Source organism: Cyclopterus lumpus, chromosome 3 (genome assembly GCF_009769545.1).
Source record: "Cyclopterus lumpus isolate fCycLum1 chromosome 3, fCycLum1.pri, whole genome shotgun sequence".
NCBI classification, from domain to species: Eukaryota; Metazoa; Chordata; class Actinopteri; order Perciformes; family Cyclopteridae; genus Cyclopterus; species Cyclopterus lumpus.
Genome location: NC_046968.1, coordinates 29842433 through 29870347, shown reverse-complemented (window position 1 = coordinate 29870347; position 27915 = coordinate 29842433). Strand labels below are relative to the sequence as shown.

Genomic DNA, 27915 nt, shown 5'->3' with positions numbered 1-27915 from the left:
TATTTAAAAATAAAACCTGTCTGTTGCAGCTTGGTTACAAACTCTGGGACAAATATAGAAGAAGAACATTGAACTGAAGTCATTTTGGTGGAAACATTGTCTGAACTTTCCAAATGTTTGTGAGCCACCAAGAAAACAACAACAACAGATTACTTGAACAGCTGTTACAACACTAGAGAATCAAAGAGAGAACGTTCAGTCAACAAAAGGTTAAATATTCACGTCTGAAAACAAAGGAATCCCTAAATGTCAAAGAGAGGAGATCAGTAGAGGATGATGTTGAAGAAAGAAGGATGGAGACAATTAACCACAATTCTGGTCTCAATTCAGTCATTCTTCAGTTATGGAACAAAATGTCAGTTTCTACAGTAAAACTAAATGAAGGAAGTATTGAGTTTAAACTGAAGAGAAACGTTGCTGAAGAGAAAGAAGGTTACAAATGTTCCTCAGTTTCATCACCGATGAGAATTCAGCTCAAACCACAGTGCTGCATAGAGGACATGAAATACTTTGACAATGGAAAACCATTTAAATTCATATATACGTGACAATACATAACACATGAAACATAAGAGAATACCAGAGAAACTCACGTCAAAGAATATAAATTGATGTGAAGCTTAATCTCAGCTGAATAGATTTATGTTGGAGTCTGTATCAGCCTGACAGTTTTTAAATGTTTAACCATGTTTATTTCAGAGACTCTCATAACTACACTTGTGATTTTTGGAATAACCGAGACAAGAGAATCTTTTTGAGCAAACTAATTAGTTTCTCTAGTGTGGATAATTAAATGTTGTATCAGATTGTGCTTATGTGAAAAGGTTTTATTACACAATGAACAACTAAATGGTTTCTCTCCTGTGTGGACAAACATGTGATAGTTCAGGTTACTCTTTTGTGTAAATGTTTTACTACACACTGAACAACTAAATGGTTTCTCTCCTGTGTGGACAAACATGTGAGAGTTCAGGTGTCCTTTTTGGGTAAATGTTTTACTACACAGGGAACAACTAAATGGTTTCTTTCCTGTGTGGCCATTCATGTGATAGTTCAGGTTACTCTTATGTGTAAATGTTTTACTACACACTGAACAACTAAATGGTTTCTCTCCTGTGTGGCCATTCATGTGATAGTTCAGGTTACTCTTTTGTGTAAATGTTTTACTACACACTGAACAACTAAATGGTTTCTCTCCTGTGTGAACAAACATGTGAATGTTCAGCTTAGTCTTGCGTACAAATTTTTTACTACACAGGGAACAACTAAATGGTTTCTCTCCTGTGTGGACAGTCATGTGATAGTTCAGGGTTCCCCTTTGTGTAAATGTTTTACTACACACTGAACAACTAAATGGTTTCTCTCCTGTGTGGACATTCATGTGAGAGTTCAGGCGTCCCTTACGTGTAAATGTTTTACTACACACTGAACAACTAAATGGTTTCTTTCCTGTGTGGACAGGCATGTGTCTTTTTAGACTACTTTTGCATCCAAATCTTTTGTCACAAAGTGAGCATTGAAATGGTTTCTCTCCTGTTTTGGAGCTAGTGGGTTTCTCCAGATGTCCCTTGTGGTCAAAGCTTCCAGCACATTCAGGAGAGCTGATTGATGTATTTCCAGTACTACAGTTCACACCACCTACAGGTACTTCTTTGTTTTGAGGGTTCACATCTGACTGAGGTTCCTGAGTCTCCTCCCAATCATCTCTGTCCTCAGTCTCATCAGTATCTGGTCCTGGATGTCTTTCTGGATCTAACTTCCTGTCTGGTTCTGGTCCTCCACAATCCGCTCCATCAGCTTCTGTTTCCATGTGTTCAGTTTGTCTTTGATGAAGCTGAGAGGACTGAGCTTCCTCTTCATCATCTTCACTCTTTACAGTGAATAAGAACTTGAGACCAGCCTCCTCCAGCCCTTGAAGCTGCTCTCCCTCCTGATTGGTCCAGAGTTCCTCCTGTTCCTCTATAATGTGGGGGGGCTCTGGGTCATCCTCTTCCTCCTTAATGTGGGGGGCCTCCGGGTCCTCCTGGTCCTCTTTAATGTGGGGGGGCTCCGGGTCCTCCTGGTCCTCTTTAATGTGGGGGGGCTCCGGGTCCTCCTGGTCTTCTTTAATGTGGGGGGTCTCCGCATCCTCCTGGTCCTCTTTAATGTAGGGGGGCTCTGGGTCCTCCTGGTCCTCTTTAATGTGGGGGGTCTCCGCATCGTCCTGGTCCTCTTTAATGTAGGGGGGCTCTGGGTCCTCCTGGTCCTCTTTAATGTGCGGGGGCTCTGGGTCTACTGGTGAATAATAAAATACATTAATACGTCTTATAAATCTCATATTAAACTCTTTATTATTCAAGAGGTTTATCAATGAAAAATCAGTGAATTAGTTGTGAATGAGAGAAGCATGACCTCTTTTGTCATTAATCATCCTTTTATTGATAAAGAACAATATAATAAAGCCTTGGGCTGCAGAAGAGGAGGAACCAGTCCTCCATCAGGGACGTTCCAGTGAAGCAAACGCAGCCTGAAGCTGGAGAGCAGAAGATCTGAGCAAGAAGAACTAAATCTGAGTACATGAATACAGTTTGAGCACGAATCCAAGAGCAAGCCTGAGATGTAGTACAGTAGAAAGTACAATATGTACCTCTGAGGTGTAGTACAGTAAAAAGTACATTATGTACCTCTGAGGTGTAGTACAGTAAAAAGTATGACACGTACCTCTGAGATGTAGTACAGTAAAGAGTACAATATTTACCTATGAGGTGTAGTACAGTAAAAAAGTACAATATGTAACTCTTGGATGTAGTACAGCAGAAAGTACAATATTAATCCCTGGGATGTAGTATTGTAAAAAGTACAATATGTACCAGTGTTTCCCCGAGGTTTACTGCTTCAGGGGGGACTGACCGACCCAAACACTTAAAGGAAACATTGTGTTAATTTCTTTTAATGACAACCACAAAGTGTGCAAGGTTTGTCACTGCAGTGTATTTTCGATATGGGAAGTCAGAAACGTCTGGCCCATTTATTGAGATCCGCAACAGGCTGCAAGACTCTTCCTTGCAGCCTGTTGCGGATGTTTGTCTTGACCTGCAAACACATGAACGGTTCGGCTTTAAAAGTGATAGCTTAACAGAGTGATCAGTGTTGTGTGTTTTCCTCTCCCTCCTTGTTTTCGTTTCAGGTGCCAATCAGTAGCCTTTGGCTCGTTTCTGCTCTTGAACCCGGAGCAGGAGAGCGACTCCGACTTCTACCTGCAGGAGAGCGACTTGTCCCGTCTCCACCACGCAGATATATCGGTTTCTTTTTCACCCGACATGTTGGACACTCTCTGCCGGTAGTGGGAGTCTGCTCACCTGTGTGCACACACGTGTCTGTGTGTGCACGCACATGTCTGTGCGCATCGGGGCGGAACTCGCGCGCGATACAGAGAGCGGAGGAGAAGCATTAACGCGACCATGTAGAGACACCTGGCGAACGTCCGCTCTCTGGAGAAGCTGCTGCTCCTAAACAAAGCAAACACGGACTTTAGCAGATCTGTTGCCCTGTGCTTCACTGAAACCTGGCTCGGTGCGCACATCCCGGACAGCGCTCTACATCTACCGGGCTTCAACTCCTCCAAGCGGACCGCATCACGGCTCTGTCGGGGAAAACAAGGGGAGGCGGAATCTGCTTTTATATCAACGAAGGTTGGTGTACAGATGTCACAGTGCTAAAGGAATCATGCAGCCCTCACTTGGAAACACTTTTATTCACCGCAGGAGTTTTCCTCTTTCATTCTGGCCGGTGTTTACATCCCACCTCAGGCCTGTGTGAGTGAGGCCCTCCAACCTGGCTGAGCAGATCACCAACATGGAGCACAAAGACTCCCTGCTCATTGTTATTGGGGACTTCAATAGAGCAAACCTCAGCAAATAACTGCCTAAATAGAGACAGCATAGTACATTTCATGTCATTTAGCTGACGCTTTTATCCAAAACGACTTACAATAAGTGCATTAAACCATGAGTGAGGAGGGGGGCGACCAGGGGGGGTCAAGGTGGTTGGAAAAAAATTGAGAAGAGCTTTTTGGGGTTAGATAAAGAGGATTCGATTCTGGATTGGTAGAACAGACTTTTGGCTGCAGAGATGGACGCAGAGAAGGAGGAGAGAAGAGATTGATAGGCGAGCAGGTCGCTGGCGTGTTTGGATTTTCGCCATTTCCTTTCCGCTGCTCGCATAGTGGCTCTCTTGGCGCGCACCGGTTCGGACAGCCACGGAGCCGGAGAGGACTTGACGACCTTTAGAGTCATAAGAGGACTTGAGGACCTTTAGAATCGTAAGAGGACAGAGAGAATCAAGAGAGGACGACAGAGTAGAGAGAAGAGTGGCAGTGGCAAAGTTAGGCTGCATGAGTGAGAAGGAATCGGTTGAAGGGAGGGCTGACAGAACAGAGGAGAGGGTGAGAGGTTGCGGATGTTGCAACGGACAGGTTCAGAGTCCGTTGTGGGAGGGTTGTTAGTTCCAAAGAGTGGGAGAGAGTAAGAGATGAAGAAGTGGTCAGAGACAGGAAGTGGAGTTACAGTGAGGTTAGCTGTAGAGCAGTTTCTGGTGAAAATATAGTCAAGATGGTTGCCAGCTTTGTGAGTAGGAGGGGAAGGACTGAGAGAGAGATCAAAGGAAGACAGTAAGAGTAGCAGGTCACATGACTTCTCTGTCTGGATGTTGAAGTCACCCAGAAGGATGAGCGGGGGGGCGTTTTCTGGGAAGTTTGATAGGAGGACGTCTAGTTCTTCCAAGAAGTCTCCCAAGGAGCCAGGTGGACGGTAGAGAACGACAATGGTTACATGAACCGGATGAGTTACCGTCACTGCATGCAATTCAAAAGACAGTGGGGTAAATGGAATTGGGTAGAGAGCAAAACTCTTTGGGTGAGATGAGTAGACCTGTGCCACCGCCCCGACCAGAGGGTCTGGGTGTGTGGCTGAAGGAGAGGAGAGAGTAGCAGGGGTGTAGCACCAGGGACAGAAACACACTGGACCACTGCTACACTGTGCTAAAGGACGCATACTGCTCAGTCCCTCCTGCAGCTTTGGGACTCTCTGATCATTGTCTGGTTTATCTTCTCCTGTCCTACAGGCAGAAACTAAAACCTGCAAAGCCTGTGGTGAAGACCGTGAGGAGATGGACCAATGAGGCCAAGCTGGAGCTACAGTCCTGCTTGGCCTCCACTGATTGGACTGTTTTGAGGCTGCTGCTATTGACCTGGATGGGCTCGCCGACACTGTGACATCAAATATTAGTTTTGGTGAGGACGTGTGTGCCGACTAAAACCTTCTGCACATACAACAACAATAAACCCTGGTTCACTGAAAGACTCAGGCAGCTTCGTCGGGCTAAAGAGGAGGCCTAGAGAGGTGGGGACAGGACTCTGTACAACCAGGCCAGGAACACCATGACGAGGGGGATCAAGTTAGTTAAGAAGAGCTACACTGGAAAACAGGTTTTCAGCCAACGACCCCTCGTCAGTTTGGAGAGGCCTGGAAGTACTCACGAACTACAGGAGACCGCGCCCCCGCACCGAGGACAATCACCGACTGGCTGACGGCCTGAACGTCTTCTACTGCAGGTTTGATAAGCCCACTTCCACCCCCCCCCCCCCCCCCCCCGACCCCATCATCAAACAACCACCTACACTCTCTGCCTCCTTCTCACCTCTCCCAAACAACCACCTTTCGGCACTGAGGATCTGCGAAGAGGATGTGAGTCGGCTCTTTCGCAGACAGAAGAGCAGGAAGGCTTCGGGCCCAGACGGTGTGTCCCCCTCGTGCCTGAAAGTCTGTGCCGACCAGCTGGCCCCCATCTTCACGCAAATCTCCAACCAATCACTGGAGCTGTGTGAAGTCCCATCATGCTTCAAGCGCTCCATGATCATCCCGGTCCCAAAGAAATCCTCCATCACAGGATTGAATGACTACAGGCCAGTCACCCTGACGCCTGCGGTCATGAAATCCTTTGAGAGGCTGGTGTTGACCCATGTGAAGGACATCACAAGTTTTTACCTTGGTAACCTCTGCCCCCTTGACCCCATCCCGTCTCACATTCTCCAGTCTATTGCTCCCGACCTTCTTCCCTTTCTCACCCATCTTATTAACACCTCCCTCTCAACCGGCTGTTTCCCCAACTCTCTGTAGGAGGCGGAGTCAACCCTCTCCTGAAGAAACCCACTCTCGACCCATCTGAAGTCAACAACTACAGACCTGAAGTCAACAACTACAGACCCGAAGTCAACAACTACAGACCTGTCTCTCTCCTCCCCTTCCTTTCCAAAACTCTAGAGCGAGCTATCTTTAACCAAGTCTTCTCCTTTCTTCACAGTAACAACCTTCTAGACCCCCACCAGTCTGGATTCAAGGCCACTCAACAGAAACTGCCCTCCTTGCTGTCTCTGATAAGCTTCACACTGCTAGAGCAGCCTCTCTCTCCTCTGTCCTCATCCTTCTAGACCTTTCCGCTGCCTTTGACACAGTGAACCACCAGATCCATATTTCCTCCCTCCAGGACCTGGTATCTCAGGCACTGCACTCGCCCTCTTCTCATCCTACCTCACCGACCGCTCTTACCGGGTAACCTGGAGAGGATCTGTGTCTGAGCCTTGTCCTCTGACTACTGGGGTCCCTCAGGGCTCAGTCCTTGGTCCTCTTCTCTCTGTACACCAACTCTCTCGGCTCTGTCATTCGCTCGCATGGCTTCACCTAGTCAACATGGGTCTGTACCATGTGCTGCAACACCTCGACTCCCCAGGGACATATGCAAGGGTCCTGTTTGTGGACTTCAGCTCAGTGTTCAACAACATCATCCCAGAGGTACTTCACCATAAACTCTCCCAGCTCAGCGTGCCCGCCTCCACCTGTCAGTGGATCCCGGTCTATCAGCACTGGCACCCCCTAGGGATGTGTGCTCTCCCCACTTCTCTTCTCCCTCTACACCAATGGCTGCACCTCAGGGGACCCGTCTGTTAAACTCCTGAAGTTCACAGACGACACAACGGTCATCGGCCTCATCAGGACCGGTCTGCGTACAGGACGGGAGGTTGAACAGCTGGTCCTCTGGTGTGGTCAGAACAACCTGGAGCTGAACAAGCCCAAAACTGGGGAGATAACAATTGACTTTATGAGGAGCCCCCAACACTACCCCCCTCACCAAACTCAACAGCACTGTGTCTGCGGTGGAGACCTTCAGGTTTCTGGGATCCACAATTTCCCAGGACCTTAAGTGAAGTACAACCTGCCTCAGGAGCTGCTGGTCCTGGTCTACTCCGCCATCATCCAGTCTGTTCTCTGTTCTTCCATTACTGTGTGGTTTGGATCGGCCACCAAACAGGACAGAGACAGACTACAACGCATAGTCAAGTCTGCTGCGAGAACTATTGGTTCTAGTCTGCCCTCCATCCTGGACTTGTACACATCCAGAATCAGGAAGCGGGCTGGAAAGATCACTGCAGACCTTCACACCCTGGACACAAGCTGTTCCAACTCCTTCCCTCTGGTGGGCGCTACAGAGCACTGTACGCCAAAACCACCAGACACAGGAACAGCTTCTTCCCTCTGGGGGCGCTACAGAGCACTGTACACCAAAACCACCAGACACAGGAACAGCTTCTTCCCTCTGGGGGCGCTACAGAGCACTGTACACCAAAACCACCAGACACAGGAACAGCTTCTTCCCTCTGGGGGCGCTACAGAGCACTGTACACCAAAACCACCAGACACAGGAACAGCTTCTTCCCTCTGGGGGCGCTACAGAGCACTGTACACCAAAACCACCAGACACAGGAACAGCTTCTTCCCTCCGGGGGCGCTACAGAGCACTGTACACCAAAACCACCAGACACAGGAACAGCTTCTTCCCTCTGGGGGCGCTACAGAGTACTGTACACCAAAACCACAGGAACAGCTTCTTCCCTCCGGGGGCGCTACAGAGCACTGTACACCAAAACCACAGGAACAGCTTCATTCTACTGGCCGTCACTCTGTTGAACACTTAAATCGGACGTCCATCTGCACTGTCACCACTTTCTGCACTACATCCCCAACCCTCTGAGGTGTAGTACAGTATAAAGTACAACATGTACCTCTGAGGTGTAGTACAGTATAAAGTACAACATGTACCTCTGAGGTGTAGTACAGTATAAAGTACAACATGTACCTCTGAGGTGTAGTACAGTATAAAGTACAACATGTACCTCTGAGGTGTAGTACAGTATAAAGTACAACATGTACCTCTGAGGTGTAGTACAGTATAAAGTACAACATGTACCTCTGAGGTGTAGAACAGTATAAAGTACAACATGTACCTCTGAGGTGTAGAACAGTATAAAGTACAACATGTACCTCTGAGGTGTAGTACAGTATAAAGTACATGTACCTCTGCGGTGTATCGTAGTAAAACTATGACCGTGTTTAAGTACTGCAGTACAGTACCTGTAACTCTACCTCAGTACATGAAGTTTAAAGCGATAAAGAAACAAAGGACCAACCTGCTCTGTGTAACCGGACTTCCGGGTTGAACACGGCGTCCAGTCGTTTCCGGTGTCGCTCGTTCTCCTCTCTGGAACTACAAAGTTCCTCCTCGTACTCTGCTATCGTTCTTTCAAACAGACCCAAGATCTCTTGCGCAGCCGCAGTTAGTCGCTGGTTGACTAAACATCTCAGCTGTTGGACTTTAGACATCTTCAGAAAACGTTTCCTCCAGACAACTCCGTTAAAAACGCGTCTCTCACTCGGCCCCGCTCGGTGTCGCTCGGCTCCGTTCGGGTCCGTCGCCCTCCTGCTGGCGCGCTGACGTCATGAGCTCCGCAGGACACGAGACGATCCGGACGTGTTCAATGAAGCGGAACCACACAGAGTCCACTCAGACAGGTCCACGTGCACGTTGTGGGTCGATGACGCGCACAGTTTAGTCTCTATGAAGACTCGCCGAGTTCCGTCTCCGTCTACTTCCTGCTGGCTCGCGACGCTTATCAACAGGCTGAGTCCAGCCTCCAGGGGGCGGTCTTTCTGTAATTGGAACAGCAGCTGACTTGGTGACGTCATCACGTCACCACGTCAGCTGTTCTTGCTCATGAGTTTACTCCATTCATTCTCTGTCAAACTAAATATGACAACCCTGCTTTTTTCGTTTTCCTTTAAGATATAATTATTTTTATTTTGAATTCTGTGTGTTTATATACATATATATATATTTATATGTGCATATATATATGTATATATATGTGTGTGTATATATATATATATATATATATATATATATACATATGTATATATTCATATGTATATATATGTATATGTATATATATATATATATATATATATATGTATGTGTATATATATATATTTATATATATAGTTATATAAACAATTCGGTCAAAAGTAAAAAGACACCGAATCTTAACCCTTAAACTTATTTAACGTTACCTGTGAACAAATAATAAACTCGTTAGATCCTCCAAACCCGAATGATATCTCATGTGTAACCGCGACGGAGAACCGGAGAACCCAGAGCCAGCGGCCGGAGACCAGATGCAGGCCTTCAGTCATTGTTATGGAACACTGTTTTTATTTGGATTACATTTTGTTACAATAAAGTGAGAGTTGTATCAAAATATGTTGTTTGCGCCGCTTTAATTGAATATATTCAAAGAAAATACTAATAATGGCTAATAATACTTAATTTAATTCAACTTAAATTTTAGTATGTAGAAATTTAAACATAAATTGAATTGAATGCAAACATAATCCATGTTAGTAAACCGAACATGGGAAATTTGAGGAAACTACTCAAAACAGTTATAACAAATATAATTATGTTGAAATTAGTTGAAAATAATGAGTACAATCAACTTGGATTCAGATTTTTTAAAAATTGTAAATCCAACACCACATTTCTTTCAGTGTACGTCATTAGTGACGCAGGCGGCCGCGGCGGACCTCATCTGTGCGGTCCGGTCTCGAGGTCCAGGTTGATCCCGGTCAGCAGCTCTCCTCCACAGGAGCAGTTCAGCAGCTCCTTCAGGGCTTCGTTCACGTCGTCGTTGAAGACGGTGGAGAAGCTGCAGCTGGGGAACCCTCCTCCGCCTCCGTCCGCGGGGAAAGAACCCATCACCTCCTGCACCCACTTCAGCTCGTTGCTGAGCTCCAGACGCAGCGCGTCGAAGTGGCTCTGTCGCTCCCGGTAGCGGCTGGTGACGGCGCCGAGGCCGGAGCTGAAGGCCTGCACGTCGTCCTGCAGGCTCCTCTTGAAGGCCTCCACCTTGCGGAACTCGTAGCGGATCTGCGAGAGCTCGTGGCGCACGTCTTCGCTCTCCTCCTTGTACCAGGCCTCCTTCTCGTTGTAGGCGGACACCATGGCGTCGATGTCCTCCTGCAGGGAGTCGTGGGCCGCCGCCAGGCTGGAAAAGGAGCTCTCCATCTGGTCGATGTCCTCCACCACCTGGGCGAAGCGCTCGAAGTTCACGTAGGTGTTGTTGGGCGGCATGCTGGAGTGGGACTTGATGGTGTACTCCCTCAGCCGCTTGGTCTTCAGCTGGCGGCGCTCCCGTTTCTCGGGCTCCCGGGTTTTAGTCTCCTCCTTGTGCTCGATGGACTTTAAAAGAAGGGAGAGTTAGTATCCACGGTCCAAAAGAAGGAAGAGCATGCAGGCACCGATACAAGCGGCTCATGGAGTTATCTACGTCTTATAACACTGGAGACGGCGGCTCAAAGGATCCTTTCATTCTTCTTTTTGGGCAAAAACTAGTTCAAATGTGAGTAAAACATCGGATACCTGAATTATAATCTTGTCGTCTCCGAGTAAAAAAGTAATTTTTGAAGGAAAGAAGAGAAACATCATTGTGACAGCTGGACTTTGATGTAGATCTTTAAAATAAAAGGTTATTAAAGAATGTAATGAATCTGTAATTCTGGCTGCTTTTAACTTCACCTTGATCCATGGGTGATTCAGAGCGTCTTGAATTGTTAATCTCTTCCTGTCAGAGAAAAGAAAAGTGACACAATAATAATAATAATAATCATTGAGGTGTTCTGGAACAAAACAAGAAGATTGACTCTAACTTCTTATCCTTCTCCAACAGCTGGCTGATGAACTTCTTGGCCAGCTCGCTGGTGTGGCTGAAGAACTCCTCGTCGAACTCGTAGTTGATGTCCGAGATGTTCCCCAGCGTGTCCTGCTTGGTCTCCCCGAGGAAAGGCGACGCGCCGCTCAGCCTGGAACACAAAGGACGAGCGGCTCATGAGACGGCGGCGCGAGCCCCTGAGAAGTGTCTTTGAGGTGGTGGTGGGGTTCACTTGCAGGATGTAGGTGATGACCCCGATGCTCCACATGTCTGCTTCCAAGCCCAGCGGCTCATAGTTCACGATCTCCGGAGCTTCAGAGGGACAACAGGCGGCATGTTGTTAAAGAACACGTCTACAGAATCTCTCCTCTGGTTTCTGGAGCTTTAGAAGTGAAGAATGACCTCAGGAATATCAACGTGAGACTCGCCCACGGTCGATTACTTAGGTTAAGAAAATAGTTGTTCAAGTTGTTGAAAATGTGCACATTTTCCTATATTTCTGAAATCTGAATGTTGGATAAAGTCAGGTTCAAAATTCTGTTCAAATTCATGTTTTTCAATCAATCAATAATATTTCATGAATAAAGAACCTTTCAAACAAATCAAATGCGTAATTACTACGTAATTTACAAACGTCAGACAAGATTATTTCATTATCATTATCATTAAAGTTACACATAATACATAAATAAATGAATAAAATACTGCACACAATTAATTGATCATGGTAAAACTGTTAAATAAGTTAATTAGGAAATAAAATATGTACAAATACTATTACTTTAGTAACAAGATGTTGTATAAATCTTTAGTAACAAGATGTTGTATAAATCTTTAGTAATAAGATGTTGTATAAATCTTTAGCTCCTCCTATGAATCGCCACCTTAACGTGGTGGAGGAGTTTGAGGGGCTCAGTGATCCTGGGAGCTATGTTGTCCATCAGTCCCTGGGAGGGTCTCCCAAGGAGATAAGGTAAGGAGATGAGTTTCCTCCTTAGGGCTCAGTCTTAGAGATAGGGTAAGGAGATGAGTTTCATCTGTAGGGCTCAGCCTTAGAGATAGGGTAAGGAGATGAGTTTCCTCTGTAGGGCTCAGTCTTAGAGATAAGGTAAGGAGATGAGTTTCCTCCTTAGGGCTCAGTCTTAGAGATAGGGTAAGGAGATGAGTTTCCTCTGTAGGGCTCAGTCTTAGAGATAGGGTAAGGAGATGAGTTTCCTCCTTAGGGCTCAGCCTTAGAGATAGGGTAAGGAGATGAGTTTCCTCTGTAGGGCTCAGCCTTAGAGATAAGGTAAGGAGACGAGTTTCCTCCTTAGGGCTCAGCCTTAGAGATAAGGTAAGGAGATGAGTTTCCTCTGTAGGACTCAGCCTTAGAGATAGGGTAAGGAGATGAGTTTCCTCCTTAGGGCTCAGCCTTAGAGATAGGGTAAGGAGATGAGTTTCCTCTGTAGGGCTCAGCCTTAGAGATAAGGTAAGGAGATGAGTTTCCTCTGTAGGGCTCAGCCTTAGAGATAGGGTAAGGAGATGAGTTTCCTCTGTAGGGCTCAGCCTTAGAGATAAGGTAAGGAGATGAGTTTCCTCCTTAGGGCTCAGCCTTAGAGATAAGGTAAGGAGATGAGTTTCCTCTGTAGGACTCAGCCTTAGAGATAGGGTAAGGAGATGAGTTTCCTCCTTAGGGCTCAGCCTTAGAGATAGAGTAAGGAGATGAGTTTCCTCCTTAGGGCTCAGTCTTAGAGATAGGGTAAGGAGATGAGTTTCCTCTGTAAGACTCAGACTTAGAGATAGGGTAAGGAGATGAGTTTCCTCTGTAGGGCTCAGTCTTAGAGATAGGGTAAGGAGATGAGTTTCCTCTGTAGGGCTCAGTCTTAGAGATAGGGTAAGGAGATGAGTTTCCTCCTTAGGGCTCAGCCTTAGAGATAGGGTAAGGAGATGAGTTTCCTCTGTAGGGCTCAGCCTTAGAGATAAGGTAAGGAGACGAGTTTCCTCCTTAGGGCTCAGCCTTAGAGATAAGGTAAGGAGATGAGTTTCCTCTGTAGGACTCAGCCTTAGAGATAGGGTAAGGAGATGAGTTTCCTCCTTAGGGCTCAGCCTTAGAGATAGGGTAAGGAGATGAGTTTCCTCTGTAGGGCTCAGCCTTAGAGATAAGGTAAGGAGATGAGTTTCCTCTGTAGGGCTCAGCCTTAGAGATAGGGTAAGGAGATGAGTTTCCTCTGTAGGGCTCAGCCTTAGAGATAAGGTAAGGAGATGAGTTTCCTCCTTAGGGCTCAGCCTTAGAGATAAGGTAAGGAGATGAGTTTCCTCTGTAGGACTCAGCCTTAGAGATAGGGTAAGGAGATGAGTTTCCTCCTTAGGGCTCAGCCTTAGAGATAGAGTAAGGAGATGAGTTTCCTCCTTAGGGCTCAGTCTTAGAGATAAGGTAAGGAGATAAGTTTCCTCTGTAGGACTCAGCCTTAGAGATAGGGTAAGGAGATGAGTTTCCTCTGTAGGGCTCAGCCTTAGAGATAGAGTAAGGAGATGAGTTTCCTCCTTAGGACTCAGCCTTAGAGATAGGGTAAGGAGATGAGTTTCCTCCTTAGGGCTCAGCCTTAGAGATAGGGTAAGGATATGAGTTTCCTCCTTAGGGCTCAGTCTTAGAGATAGGGTAAGGATATGAGTTTCCTCCTTAGGGCTCAGCATTAGAGATAGGGTAAGGAGATGAGTTTCCTCCTTAGGGATCAGTCTTAGAGATAGGGTAAGGAGATGAGTTTCCTCCTTAGGGCTCAGCATTAGAGATAGGGTAAGGAGATGAGTTTCCTCTGTAGGACTCAGTCTTAGAGATAGGGTAAGGAGATGAGTTTCCTCTGTAGGGCTCAGCCTTAGAGATAGGGTAAGGATATGAGTTTCCTCCTTAGGGCTCAGCATTAGAGATAGGGTAAGGAGATGAGTTTCCTCCTTAGGGCTCAGCCTTAGAGATAGGGTAAGGATATGAGTTTCCTCCTTAGGGCTCAGCATTAGAGATAGGGTAAGGAGATGAGATTCCTCCTTAGGGCTCAGCCTTAGAGATAGGGTAAGGAGATGAGTTTCCTCTGGACTCAGCCTTAGAGATAGGGTAAGGAGATGAGTTTCCTCCTTAGGGCTCAGCCTTAGAGATAGGGTAAAGAGATGAGTTTCCTCTGTAGGGCTCAGCCTTAGAGATAGGGTAAGGAGATGCGTTTCCTCTGTAGGGCTCAGTCTTAGAGATAGGGTAAGGAGATGCGTTTCCTCCTTAGGGCTCAGTCTTAGAGATAGGGTAAGGAGATGAGTTTCCTCTGTAGGGCTCAGCCTTAGAGATAGGGTAAGGAGATGCGTTTCCTCCTTAGGGCTCAGTCTTAGAGATAGGGTAAGGAGATGAGTTTCCTCCTTATGGCTCAGCCTTAGAGATAGGGTAAGGAGATGCGTTTCCTCCTTAGGGCTCAGCCTTAGAGATAGGGTAAGGAGATGCGTTTCCTCCTTAGGGCTCAGTCTTAGAGATAGGGTAAGGAGATGCGTTTCCTCCTTAGGGCTCAGTCTTAGAGATAGGGTAAGGAGATGCGTTTCCTCTGTAGGGCTCAGCCTTAGCGATAGGGTAAGGAGATGCGTTTCCTCCTTAGGGCTCAGTCTTAGAGATAGGGTAAGGAGATGAGTTTCCTCCTTAGGACTCAGCCTTAGAGATAGGGTAAGGAGATGCGTTTCCTCATTAGGGCTCAGTCTTAGAGATAGGGTAAGGAGATGAGTTTCCTCCTTAGGGCTCAGTCTTAGAGATAGGGTAAGGAGATGAGTTCCCTCTGTAGGACTCACCCTTTTAGATAGGGTAAGGAGATGAGTTCCCTCTGTAGGGCTCAGCCTTAGAGATAGGGTAAGGAGATGAGTTCCCTCTGTAGGGCTCAGCCTTAGAGATAGGGTAAGGAGATGAGTTTCCTCTGTAGGGCTCAGCCTTAGAGATAGGGTAAGGAGATGAGTTTCCTCCTTAGGGCTCAGCCTTAGAGATAGGGTAAGGAGATGAGTTTCCTCTGTAGGACTCAGCCTTAGAGATAGGGTAAGGAGATGAGTTTCCTCCTTAGGGCTCAGTCTTAGAGATAGGGTAAGGAGATGAGTTTCCTCTGTAGGGCTCAGCTTTAGAGATAGAGTAAGGAGATGAGTTTCCTCTGTAGGGCTCAGCCTTAGAGATAGGGTAAGGAGATGAGTTTCCTCCTTAGGGCTCAGCCTTAGAGATAGGGTAAGGAGATGAGTTTCCTCTGTAGGGCTCAGCCTTAGAGATAGGGTAAGGAGATGAGTTTCCTCTGTAGGGCTCAGTCTTAGAGATAGGGTAAGAAGATGAGTTTCCTCTGTAGGGCTCAGCCTTAGATATAGGGTAAGGAGATGAGTTTCCTCCTTAGGGCTCAGCCTTAGAGATAGGGTAAGGAGATGAGTTTCCTCTGGACTCAGCCTTAGAGATAGGGTAAGGAGATGAGATTCCTCCTTAGGGCTCAGCCTTAGAGATAAGGTAAGGAGATGAGTTTCCTCTGTAGGGCTCAGCCTTAGAGATAGAGTAAGGAGATGAGTTTCCTCTGTAGGGCTCAGCCTTAGAGATAGGGTAAGGAGATGAGGTTCCTCTGTAGGGCTCAGTCTTAGAGATAGGATAAGGAGATGAGTTTCCTCTGGACTCAGCCTTAGAGATAGGGTAAGGAGATGAGTTTCCTCCTTAGGGCTCAGCCTTAGCGATAGAGTAAGGAGATGAGTTTCCTCCTTAGGGCTCAGCCTTAGAGATAGGGTAAGGAGATGAGTTTCCTCTGTAGGGCTCAGCCTTAGAGATAGGGTAAGGAGAAGAGTTTCCTCTGTAGGGCTCAGCCTTAGAGATAGGGTAAGGAGATGAGTTTCCTCCTTAGGGCTCAGCCTTAGAGATAGGGTAAGGAGATGAGTTTCCTCCTTAGGGCTCAGCCTTAGAGATAGGGTAAGGAGATGAGTTTCCTCTGGACTCAGCCTTAGAGATAGGGTAAGGAGATGAGTTTCCTCCTTAGGGCTCAGCCTTAGAGATAGGGTAAGGAGATGAGTTTCCTCTTGACTCAGCCTTAGAGATAGGGTAAGGAGATGAGTTTCCTCCTTAGGGCTCAGCCTTAGAGATAGGGTAAGGAAATGAGTTTCCTCTGTAGGGCTCAGCCTTAGAGATAGGGTAAGGAGATGAGTTTCCTCTGTAGGGCTCAGTCTTAGAGATAGGGTAAGAAGATGAGTTTCCTCTGTAGGGCTCAGCCTTAGATATAGGGTAAGGAGATGAGTTTCCTCCTTAGGGCTCAGCCTTAGAGATAGGGTAAGGAGATGAGTTTCCTCTGGACTCAGCCTTAGAGATAGGGTAAGGAGATGAGATTCCTCCTTAGGGCTCAGCCTTAGAGATAAGGTAAGGAGATGAGTTTCCTCTGTAGGGCTCAGCCTTAGAGATAGAGTAAGGAGATGAGTTTCCTCTGGACTCAGCCTTAGAGATAGGGTAAGGAGATGAGTTTCCTCCTTAGGGCTCAGCCTTAGCGATAGAGTAAGGAGATGAGTTTCCTCCTTAGGGCTCAGCCTTAGAGATAGGGTAAGGAGATGAGTTTCCTCTGTAGGGCTCAGCCTTAGAGATAGGGTAAGGAGAAGAGTTTCCTCTGTAGGGCTCAGCCTTAGAGATAGGGTAAGGAGATGAGTTTCCTCCTTAGGGCTCAGCCTTAGAGATAGGGTAAGGAGATGAGTTTCCTCCTTAGGGCTCAGCCTTAGAGATAGGGTAAGGAGATGAGTTTCCTCTGGACTCAGCCTTAGAGATAGGGTAAGGAGATGAGTTTCCTCCTTAGGGCTCAGCCTTAGAGATAGGGTAAGGAGATGAGTTTCCTCTTGACTCAGCCTTAGAGATAGGGTAAGGAGATGAGTTTCCTCCTTAGGGCTCAGCCTTAAAGATAGGGTAAGGAAATGAGTTTCCTCTGTAGGGCTCAGCCTTAGAGATATAGTAAGGTGATGAGTTTCCTCCTTAGGGCTCAGCCTTAGAGATAGGATAAGGAGATGAGTTTCCTCTGTAGGGCTCAGCCTTAGAGATAGGGTAAGGAGATGAGTTTCCTCTGTAGGACTCAGCCTTAGAGATAGGGTAAGGAGATGAGGTTCCTCTGTAGGGCTCAGTCTTAGAGATAGGATAAGGAGATAAGTTTCCTCTGGACTCAGCCTTAGAGATAGGGTAAGGAGATGAATTTCCTCATTAGAGCTCAGCCTTAGAGATAGGGTAAGGAGATGAGTTTCCTCCTTAGGGCTCAGCCTTAGAGATAGGGTAAGGAGATGAGTTTCCTCCTTAGGGCTCAGCCTTAGAGATAGGGTAAGGAGATGAGTTTCCTCCTTAGGGCTCAGCCTTAGAGATAGGGTAAGGAGATGAGTTTCCTCTGTAGGGCTCAGTCTTAGAGATAGGATAAGGAGATGAGTTTCCTCCTTAGGGCTCAGCCTTAGAGATAGGGTAAGGAGATGAGTTTCCTCTGTAGGGCTCAGCCTTAGAGATAGGGTAAGGAGATGAGTTTCCTCTGTAGGGCTCAGCCTTAGAGATAGGGTAAGGAGATGAGTTTCCTCCTTAGGACTCAGTCTTAGAGATAGGGTAAGGAGATGAGTTTTCTCTGTAGAGCTCAGCCTTAGAGATAGGGTAAGGAGATGAGTTTCCTCCTTAGGGCTCAGTCTTAGAGATAGGGTAAGGAGATGAGTTTCCTCTGTAGGGCTCAGCCTTAGAGATAGGGTAAGGAGATGAGTTTCCTCTGTAGTGCTCAGCCTTAGAGATAGAGTAAGGAGATGAGTTTCCTCCTTAGGGCTCAGCCTTAGAGATAGGGTAAGGAGATGAGTTTCCTCCTTAGGGCTCAGCCTTAGAGATAGGGTAAGGAGATGAGTTTCCTCCTTAGGGCTCAGCATTAGAGATAGGGTAAGGAGATGAGTTTCCTCTGTAGGACTCAGTCTTAGAGATAGGGTAAGGAGATGAGTTTCCTCTGTAGGGCTCAGCCTTAGAGATAGGGTAAGGATATGAGTTTCCTCCTTAGGGCTCAGCATTAGAGATAGGGTAAGGAGATGAGTTTCCTCCTTAGGGCTCAGCCTTAGAGATAGGGTAAGGATATGAGTTTCCTCCTTAGGGCTCAGCATTAGAGATAGGGTAAGGAGATGAGATTCCTCCTTAGGGCTCAGCCTTAGAGATAGGGTAAGGAGATGAGTTTCCTCTGGACTCAGCCTTAGAGATAGGGTAAGGAGATGAGTTTCCTCCTTAGGGCTCAGCCTTAGAGATAGGGTAAAGAGATGAGTTTCCTCTGTAGGGCTCAGCCTTAGAGATAGGGTAAGGAGATGCGTTTCCTCTGTAGGGCTCAGTCTTAGAGATAGGGTAAGGAGATGCGTTTCCTCCTTAGGGCTCAGTCTTAGAGATAGGGTAAGGAGATGAGTTTCCTCTGTAGGGCTCAGCCTTAGAGATAGGGTAAGGAGATGCGTTTCCTCCTTAGGGCTCAGTCTTAGAGATAGGGTAAGGAGATGAGTTTCCTCCTTAGGGCTCAGCCTTAGAGATAGGGTAAGGAGATGCGTTTCCTCCTTAGGGCTCAGCCTTAGAGATAGGGTAAGGAGATGCGTTTCCTCCTTAGGGCTCAGTCTTAGAGATAGGGTAAGGAGATGCGTTTCCTCCTTAGGGCTCAGTCTTAGAGATAGGGTAAGGAGATGCGTTTCCTCTGTAGGGCTCAGCCTTAGCGATAGGGTAAGGAGATGCGTTTCCTCCTTAGGGCTCAGTCTTAGAGATAGGGTAAGGAGATGAGTTTCCTCCTTAGGACTCAGCCTTAGAGATAGGGTAAGGAGATGCGTTTCCTCATTAGGGCTCAGTCTTAGAGATAGGGTAAGGAGATGAGTTTCCTCCTTAGGGCTCAGTCTTAGAGATAGGGTAAGGAGATGAGTTCCCTCTGTAGGACTCACCCTTTTAGATAGGGTAAGGAGATGAGTTCCCTCTGTAGGGCTCAGCCTTAGAGATAGGGTAAGGAGATGAGTTCCCTCTGTAGGGCTCAGCCTTAGAGATAGGGTAAGGAGATGAGTTTCCTCTGTAGGGCTCAGCCTTAGAGATAGGGTAAGGAGATGAGTTTCCTCCTTAGGGCTCAGCCTTAGAGATAGGGTAAGGAGATGAGTTTCCTCTGTAGGACTCAGCCTTAGAGATAGGGTAAGGAGATGAGTTTCCTCCTTAGGGCTCAGTCTTAGAGATAGGGTAAGGAGATGAGTTTCCTCTGTAGGGCTCAGCTTTAGAGATAGAGTAAGGAGATGAGTTTCCTCTGTAGGGCTCAGCCTTAGAGATAGGGTAAGGAGATGAGTTTCCTCCTTAGGGCTCAGCCTTAGAGATAGGGTAAGGAGATGAGTTTCCTCTGTAGGGCTCAGCCTTAGAGATAGGGTAAGGAGATGAGTTTCCTCTGTAGGGCTCAGTCTTAGAGATAGGGTAAGAAGATGAGTTTCCTCTGTAGGGCTCAGCCTTAGATATAGGGTAAGGAGATGAGTTTCCTCCTTAGGGCTCAGCCTTAGAGATAGGGTAAGGAGATGAGTTTCCTCTGGACTCAGCCTTAGAGATAGGGTAAGGAGATGAGATTCCTCCTTAGGGCTCAGCCTTAGAGATAAGGTAAGGAGATGAGTTTCCTCTGTAGGGCTCAGCCTTAGAGATAGAGTAAGGAGATGAGTTTCCTCTGTAGGGCTCAGCCTTAGAGATAGGGTAAGGAGATGAGGTTCCTCTGTAGGGCTCAGTCTTAGAGATAGGATAAGGAGATGAGTTTCCTCTGGACTCAGCCTTAGAGATAGGGTAAGGAGATGAGTTTCCTCCTTAGGGCTCAGCCTTAGAGATAGAGTAAGGAGATGAGTTTCCTCCTTAGGGCTCAGCCTTAGAGATAGGGTAAGGAGATGAGTTTCCTCTGTAGGGCTCAGCCTTAGAGATAGGGTAAGGAGAAGAGTTTCCTCTGTAGGGCTCAGCCTTAGAGATAGGGTAAGGAGATGAGTTTCCTCCTTAGGGCTCAGCCTTAGAGATAGGGTAAGGAGATGAGTTTCCTCCTTAGGGCTCAGCCTTAGAGATAGGGTAAGGAGATGAGTTTCCTCTGGACTCAGCCTTAGAGATAGGGTAAGGAGATGAGTTTCCTCCTTAGGGCTCAGCCTTAGAGATAGGGTAAGGAGATGAGTTTCCTCTTGACTCAGCCTTAGAGATAGGGTAAGGAGATGAGTTTCCTCCTTAGGGCTCAGCCTTAGAGATAGGGTAAGGAAATGAGTTTCCTCTGTAGGGCTCAGCCTTAGAGATAGGGTAAGGAGATGAGTTTCCTCTGTAGGGCTCAGTCTTAGAGATAGGGTAAGAAGATGAGTTTCCTCTGTAGGGCTCAGCCTTAGATATAGGGTAAGGAGATGAGTTTCCTCCTTAGGGCTCAGCCTTAGAGATAGGGTAAGGAGATGAGTTTCCTCTGGACTCAGCCTTAGAGATAGGGTAAGGAGATGAGATTCCTCCTTAGGGCTCAGCCTTAGAGATAAGGTAAGGAGATGAGTTTCCTCTGTAGGGCTCAGCCTTAGAGATAGAGTAAGGAGATGAGTTTCCTCTGTAGGGCTCAGCCTTAGAGATAGGGTAAGGAGATGAGGTTCCTCTGTAGGGCTCAGTCTTAGAGATAGGATAAGGAGATGAGTTTCCTCTGGACTCAGCCTTAGAGATAGGGTAAGGAGATGAGTTTCCTCCTTAGGGCTCAGCCTTAGCGATAGAGTAAGGAGATGAGTTTCCTCCTTAGGGCTCAGCCTTAGAGATAGGGTAAGGAGATGAGTTTCCTCTGTAGGGCTCAGCCTTAGAGATAGGGTAAGGAGAAGAGTTTCCTCTGTAGGGCTCAGCCTTAGAGATAGGGTAAGGAGATGAGTTTCCCCCTTAGGGCTCAGCCTTAGAGATAGGGTAAGGAGATGAGTTTCCTCCTTAGGGCTCAGCCTTAGAGATAGGGTAAGGAGATGAGTTTCCTCTGGACTCAGCCTTAGAGATAGGGTAAGGAGATGAGTTTCCTCCTTAGGGCTCAGCCTTAGAGATAGGGTAAGGAGATGAGTTTCCTCTTGACTCAGCCTTAGAGATAGGGTAAGGAGATGAGTTTCCTCCTTAGGGCTCAGCCTTAAAGATAGGGTAAGGAAATGAGTTTCCTCTGTAGGGCTCAGCCTTAGAGATATAGTAAGGTGATGAGTTTCCTCCTTAGGGCTCAGCCTTAGAGATAGGATAAGGAGATGAGTTTCCTCTGTAGGGCTCAGCCTTAGAGATAGGGTAAGGAGATGAGTTTCCTCTGTAGGACTCAGCCTTAGAGATAGGGTAAGGAGATGAGTTTCCTCTGTAGGGCTCAGTCTTAGAGATAGGATAAGGAGATGAGTTTCCTCCTTAGGGCTCAGCCTTAGAGATAGGGTAAGGAGATGAGTTTCCTCTGTAGGGCTCAGCCTTAGAGATAGGGTAAGGAGATGAGTTTCCTCTGTAGGGCTCAGCCTTAGAGATAGGGTAAGGAGATGAGTTTCCTCCTTAGGACTCAGTCTTAGAGATAGGGTAAGGAGATGAGTTTTCTCTGTAGAGCTCAGCCTTAGAGATAGGGTAAGGAGATGAGTTTCCTCCTTAGGGCTCAGTCTTAGAGATAGGGTAAGGAGATGAGTTTCCTCTGTAGGGCTCAGCCTTAGAGATAGGGTAAGGAGATGAGTTTCCTCTGTAGTGCTCAGCCTTAGAGATAGAGTAAGGAGATGAGTTTCCTCCTTAGGGCTCAGCCTTAGAGATAGGGTAAGGAGATGAGTTTCCTCCTTAGGGCTCAGCCTTAGAGATAGGGTAAGGAGATGAGTTTCCTCCTTAGGGCTCAGCCTTAGAGATAGAGTAAGGAGATGAGTTTCCTCTGTAGGGCTCAGCCTTAGAGATAAGGTAAGGAGATGAGTTTCCTCCTTAGGGTTCAGCCTTAGAGATAGGGTAAGGAGATGAGTTTCCTCCTTAGGGTTCAGCCTTAGAGATAGGGTAAGGAGATGAGTTTCCTCTGTAGGACTCAGTCTTAGAGATAGGGTAAGGAGATGAGTTTCCTCTGTAGGACTCAGCCTTAGAGATAAGGTAAGGAGATGAGTTTCCTCTGTAGGACTCAGCCTTAGAGATAGGGTAAGGAGATGAGTTTCCTCCTTAGGGCTCAGTCTTAGAGATAGGGTAAGGAGATGAGTTTCCTCCTTAGGGTTCAGCCTTAGAGATAGGGTAAGGAGATGAGTTTCCTCTGTAGGACTCAGTCTTAGAGATAGGGTAAGGAGATGAGTTTCCTCCTTAGGGCTCAGTCTTAGAGATAGGGTAAGGAGATGAGTTTCCTCCTTAGGGCTCAGTCTTAGAGATAGGGTAAGGAGATGAGTTTCCTCCTTAGGGTTCAGCCTTAGAGATAGGGTAAGGAGATGAGTTTCCTCTGTAGGACTCAGCCTTAGAGATAAGGTAAGGAGGTGAGTTTCCTCTGTAGGACTCAGCCTTAGAGATAAGGTAAGGAGGTGAGTTTCCTCTGTAGGACTCAGCCTTAGAGATAAGGTAAGGAGATGAGTTTCCTCTGTAGGGCTGCTACAGAGGAAACTCACCGCTGTGACGTAACTGTCTAGTTACCATGACAACTTCAGTGGTTTGGGGGGGGGGGGGGGGGGTAAAGGGGGCGGACCAGTGTCCGCATATGAAATCTTTCCAGGATGATACATCAAACGTGTGTTTTTTAGTTGTTGTAAGTATCGTCATACCATCTAGAATCGACTCTTTTGTTTGCACGTGTGTTCTGCAAATGAAACGTCCAGTGAACTGAACATTGAACCTCTCGTGTTCTGTGGGAGTCGAACGCTGAAGTGCAGCAGTGAGTTCACGAGGAGACTCACACTAAGATAAGAAGGAACAACGTTTAATTAGAGAGCAGTCCGTAAAATGAATCCAGACAGAAGAAGAGACCAATTTTTCCACGACAGTACCTTCTTCTATATATGTGAATATATATATATATATATATATATATATATATATATATATATATATATATATATATATATATATATATATATATATGTATAAATACTGGAGGAACTGGACTTTGGTGGTTTTCTTACCCACAAACTCAGGCGTTCCGAAGATGTTCTTGAACTCAACGCCGGCTTCGATCTTGTGGGCGAGACCGAAGTCGATGAGTTTGATTCTGGGCAGCGGGACGTTCTTATCCAGCAGCATAATGTTTTCAGGCTGCAGAGGAAAGAACATGAGACGTCTACAAGTGTTTGAGAAACATCGATGTGAGTTAAAAAAAATAAATAAATGTCTCTGACTATTATGATGTGTCCCCTTGTGATGTTTATTTAAGTTGAAAATAATAAAAAGCAGACTTGGATACATATGCATGAGGTGCAAAACAAGGATAAATTATTATTTTATTATCCATCCATCCATTTTCAATACCGCTTATCCTCATTAGGGTCGCGGGGGCGCTGGAGCCTATCCCAGCTGACATAGGGCGAAGGCAGGGGACACCCTGGACAGGCCGCCAGTCCATCCATATTTTATTATTATTATTATTATTATGAGCTCATATATCGGCTCAGTGTCTCCTTCACACACGTCTCGTTTGGACCGACCTTAAGGTCAAAGTGGGCTATCTTCCTGGCGTGCAGGTAGTTGACCCCCTCCAGGATCTGCTTGATGAACTGAGTGGCCTCTTCCTCGCTCAGAGACTCCTTCTGTGCCAGGAAGTCGAACAGCTCTCCTCCGGAGACCCTGAACAGAAGAGCATCGCCCCATAGAGTCAAGCGCCTGCTGCCAAATACTGTGTTTTACATTTGGAAACCAGAGAGAGCGGCTCGTATTACAGCGGGACATGAACACATCATCAATGTTAAACTATTCCTTAAAGTTTCTATTCAACGAAGTTTAACTCAGTGGGGATTCTGGCGCCCCTTGTGGACTAAAGTGGTAGTGTTGGTTCTGGTGCCCCCTGTGGACTAAAGTGGTAGTGTTGGTTCTGGTGCCCCCTGTGGACTAAAGTGGTAGTGTTGGTTCTGGTGCCCCCTGTGGACTAAAGTGGTAGTGTTGGTTCTGGCGCCCCCTGTGGACTAAAGTGGTAGTGTTGGTTCTGGTGCCCCCTGTGGACTAAAGTGGTAGTGTTGGTTCTGGTGCCCCCTGTGGACTAAAGTGGTAGTGTTGGTTCTGGTGCCCCCTGTGGACTAAAGTGGTAGTGTTGGTTCTGGTGCCCCCTGTGGACTAAAGTGGTAGTGTTGGTTCTGGTGCCCCCTGTGGACTAAAGTGGTAGTGTTGGTTCTGGTGCCCCCTGTGGACTAAAGTGGTAGTGTTGGTTCTGGTGCCCCCCTGTGGACTAAAGTGGTAGTGTTGGTTCTGGTGCCCCCTGTGGACTAAAGTGGTAGTGTTGGTTCTGGTGCCCCCTGTGGACTAAAGTGGTAGTGTTGGTTCTGGCGCCCCCTGTGGACTAAAGTGGTAGTGTTGGTTCTGGTGCCCCCCTGTGGACTAAAGTGGTAGTGTTGGTTCTGGTGTCCCCTGTGGACTAAAGTGGTTGTGTTGGTTCTGGCGCCCCTTGTGGACTAAAGTGGTAGTGTTGGTTCTGGTGCCCCCTGTGGACTAAAGTGGTAGTGTTGGTTCTGGTGCCCCCTGTGGACTAAAGTGGTAGTGTTGGTTCTGGTGCCCCCTGTGGACTAAAGTGGTATTTATAATAGTCACTCCTGTGTGAGTGTCGTGAAGCGTCACTCACAGCTCCAGGATCAGCACCACGTCCGTGCGGTTCTCGTAGACGTCGTGCAGCGTGACGATGTTGGCGTGCCGGATCTGCCGCAGGATGTCCACCTCCCGCTCGATCTCCTCGCGCCGCACGCCGCGAGAGCTCGCCATGCTCTGCCGCTTCTTGATGAACTTGGCGGCGAATTCCCGGCCGTTGCTTTTCTCGCGGCATCGCTTCACGATGGCGAACTGGCCGCTGAAACGCAGAGAGAGCAAGACAGTTTTTATTATTAACTTTATTAACTGATGCGTCGGTATCTCAATTTATGGATGTCAGTCAAGATGTGTTGAAGGTCATTTTGAGAAATTTGAATAATCTTTTTTTACTGTAAAATATTCTAGTTTTTCGGCCGCAATTCCATAAAATTACGCATTTTAGGAGACGCCATTTTGTAGTTTTTTGTTATGTATGTTAGAAATGTATAGAGGCGAATATATTACATCAGATTCTTTTTAAAGTGTCAAATATAAGTCCGATTATTGGGTTAAAACAAGCGATAGATCGCTCACTCTACCTTTCAGTCAGTAGCGGAGGTCGACTGCTGCGTGTTGAGATTAAGGGACTTTTTCATTTGGATATTTTATCAACGATTGCTTAAAAAAAAAAACTATTTAAAGCTACTTCAAGAAACGTTCCTCTTGTGTTGGTTCTGGTGCCCCCTGTGGACTAAAGTGGTAGTGTTGGTTCTGGTGCCCCCTGTGGACTAAAGTGGTAGTGTTGGTTCTGGTGCCCCCTGTGGACTAAAGTGGTAGTATTGGTTCTGGTGCCCCCTGTGGACTAAAGTGGTAGTGTTGGTTCTGGTGCCCCCTGTGGACTAAAGTGGTAGTGTTGGTTCTGGTGCCCCCTGTGGACTAAAGTGGTAGTGTTGGTTCTGACGCCCCCTGTGGACTAAAGTGGTAGTGTTGGTTCTAGTGCCCCCTGTGGACTAAAGTGGTAGTGTTGGTTCTGGTGCCCCCTGTGGACTAAAGTGGTAGTGTTGGTTCTGGCGCCCCCTGTGGACTAAAGTGGTAGTGTTGGTTCTGGTGCCCCCTGTGGACTAAAGTGGTAATGTTGGTTCTGGTGCCCCCTGTGGACTAAAGTGGTAGTGTTGGTTCTGGCGCCCCCTGTGGACTAAAGTGGTAGTGTTGGTTCTGGTGCCCCCTGTGGACTAAAGTGGTAATGTTGGTTCTGGTGCCCCCTGTGGACTAAAGTGGTAGTGTTGGTTCTGGCGCCCCCTGTGGACTAAAGTGGTAGTGTTGGTTCTGGTGCCCCCTGTGGACTAAAGTGGTAATGTTGGTTCTGGTGCCCCCTGTGGACTAAAGTGGTAGTGTTGGTTCTGGCGCCCCCTGTGGACTAAAGTGGTAGTGTTGGTTCTGGTGCCCCCTGTGGACTAAAGTGGTAATGTTGGTTCTAGCAACCCGGCTAATAATTAAATATCACTAATGATACAAATATTAGAGATATATGTATTTTGTGGAGCACGTTTCTCTGTTTTCTTTTACGGGTTGACAACTCCTCAAAAAGGTACTCAAAAGGGAGTTAATACAATCACATGCTTATGTCATGTTAGTGTTACAGGACGCTGGCTGAATATTGCAGAAGAGCTCAACACGAGCTAATGCTAAGAGCTAACGCTAAGAGCTAACGCTAATGTCAAATACTGGATGTGTGCACAGCTCTGAAGGCTGCAGCTCTGGGAGCTGCTGGCTTGTAACGGAACACTCACACTTAGAAATAGTCGCGGCTAAAGATAGAGGAGACCTTTAAAGAGCAGCTAGACATGCGGCAACAGTTGTCTAGGCCCCACATGCAACATATATATATATATATATATATATATACATGTATATATATATTATTATATAGGTTTATGTTTCTCACGGTAGAATCACCAGCCGATCATTTGACAGCAACGTGCTGTGATCGCATCGTGCGGTAGTTGTGCGTCATCTTCACCATCAAAGTGTGCTCGACGCCGTGACTCCCAGAATGCATTGCTTTCACGGCATCCGAGGGGCACAGAAACACGACTGTCTGTCAAACGGGAAGCTTTGAGCTCCAGTTGATGACTCAGTGTAATTTGCATATTGCTAAAGCAATAACTGGTGAAGTGACCTTCATGCAGCTTTCAGTCTAAGTGGCACTTCATTTTGAAACTATGAATAACTCACAAACTCAATTATCAGGGTTGCATTTTTCTGTAGGATGTCAAAATCTGTTGCCTGCATATTAATATCAGTCAAACTCACTGGTCACTGTAACTGTAAAGTACAATATATAATGGAATAATGGGAGTTATGTGAAGAAGTACATATATATATATATATATATATATATATATGTATTCTACAATTATTTTTTTTATTTAAAGAAATACATTAAAATAAATAGAAAATGTAATATATGTGTAATATATATACACATTAAGTATTAAAAACATATTAAATTCCAGTATGGTGCTAGTTTTTAGTTGCTGTTCACTGCCAAGTTAATATTTGAGTTATGTTTAGCTTTTAACATTTGTATTTATCACCTAAGTATCTATTTATTCATCCATCTAATGCCAGTTGTTTTATACCGCGATACATTTCTCTATGTAATTAATCGTGGCCCGGCATGTGTGGAAGGCTGATGTGCATTAAACATGACTATTATTGTTGTTATTGTTATTATTGTGTACCTCCCCAGCTCTTCGCCCACGTCGTAGAAAGCCTCCACCCGGTGCTGCTTGAAGCGGCTCATGGCCGCGCTGCTCCGGGAAGAGGACAGCTGCATGGAGCCCGGACCCCGGAGCGCGAGCTGCGCACGCAACAACAATAACGAATGTCCCACGGCGTGAACGCGCCTCGCCAGCGGACACGAGCGCGTCTCACCGGACTCATTTAAGGGGGCGTTGTTGCTTATTATTGGATGGAATTAGATATTGTATTTGAAAGCTTAAGCTACTATTATAATGTGTCACAGCAATTCATTGGAATGACGTGTGCATGTGTTCTCAGAGGGCGACTGTGGGTCAGTGGTTAGCAGGGCCGTCTTTCAACCAGGGGGTTGGTGGTTCAATCCCCGCCCTAGTCGATGTGTCCTTGAGCAAGACACTTAACCCTGAGTTGTTCCCTGTTGCTGTGTCTACGGTGTATGAATGTA

At 46.6% G+C, this 27915-nt stretch overlaps 1 protein-coding gene across 2 annotated transcripts; it reads right to left on the bottom strand.

Annotated features, from left to right (window-relative positions):
• Window positions 1–509: 509 nt before the first annotated feature.
• dapk2a (death-associated protein kinase 2a) lies at window positions 510–27545 on the bottom strand. Of its 2 annotated transcripts, XM_034529711.1 has the most exons (10): window positions 27452–27545; window positions 24766–24987; window positions 23642–23780; window positions 23123–23252; window positions 11311–11386; window positions 11073–11225; window positions 10942–10987; window positions 10126–10605; window positions 7246–7260; window positions 510–1930 (listed from the first exon to the last, which is right to left on the bottom strand). In XM_034529711.1, exons 1-10 carry the CDS (start codon window positions 27511–27513, stop codon window positions 764–766), a joined length of 2490 nt encoding a protein of 829 aa, XP_034385602.1. In that variant the 5' UTR covers window positions 27514–27545; the 3' UTR covers window positions 510–763. The 2 variants fall into 2 exon arrangements, with proteins under 2 accessions (XP_034385602.1, XP_034385603.1); XM_034529712.1 differs by lacking the exons at window positions 510–1930; window positions 7246–7260 and having other exon boundaries at window positions 9952–10605.
• Between the last annotated feature and the right edge of the window lie 370 nt (window positions 27546–27915).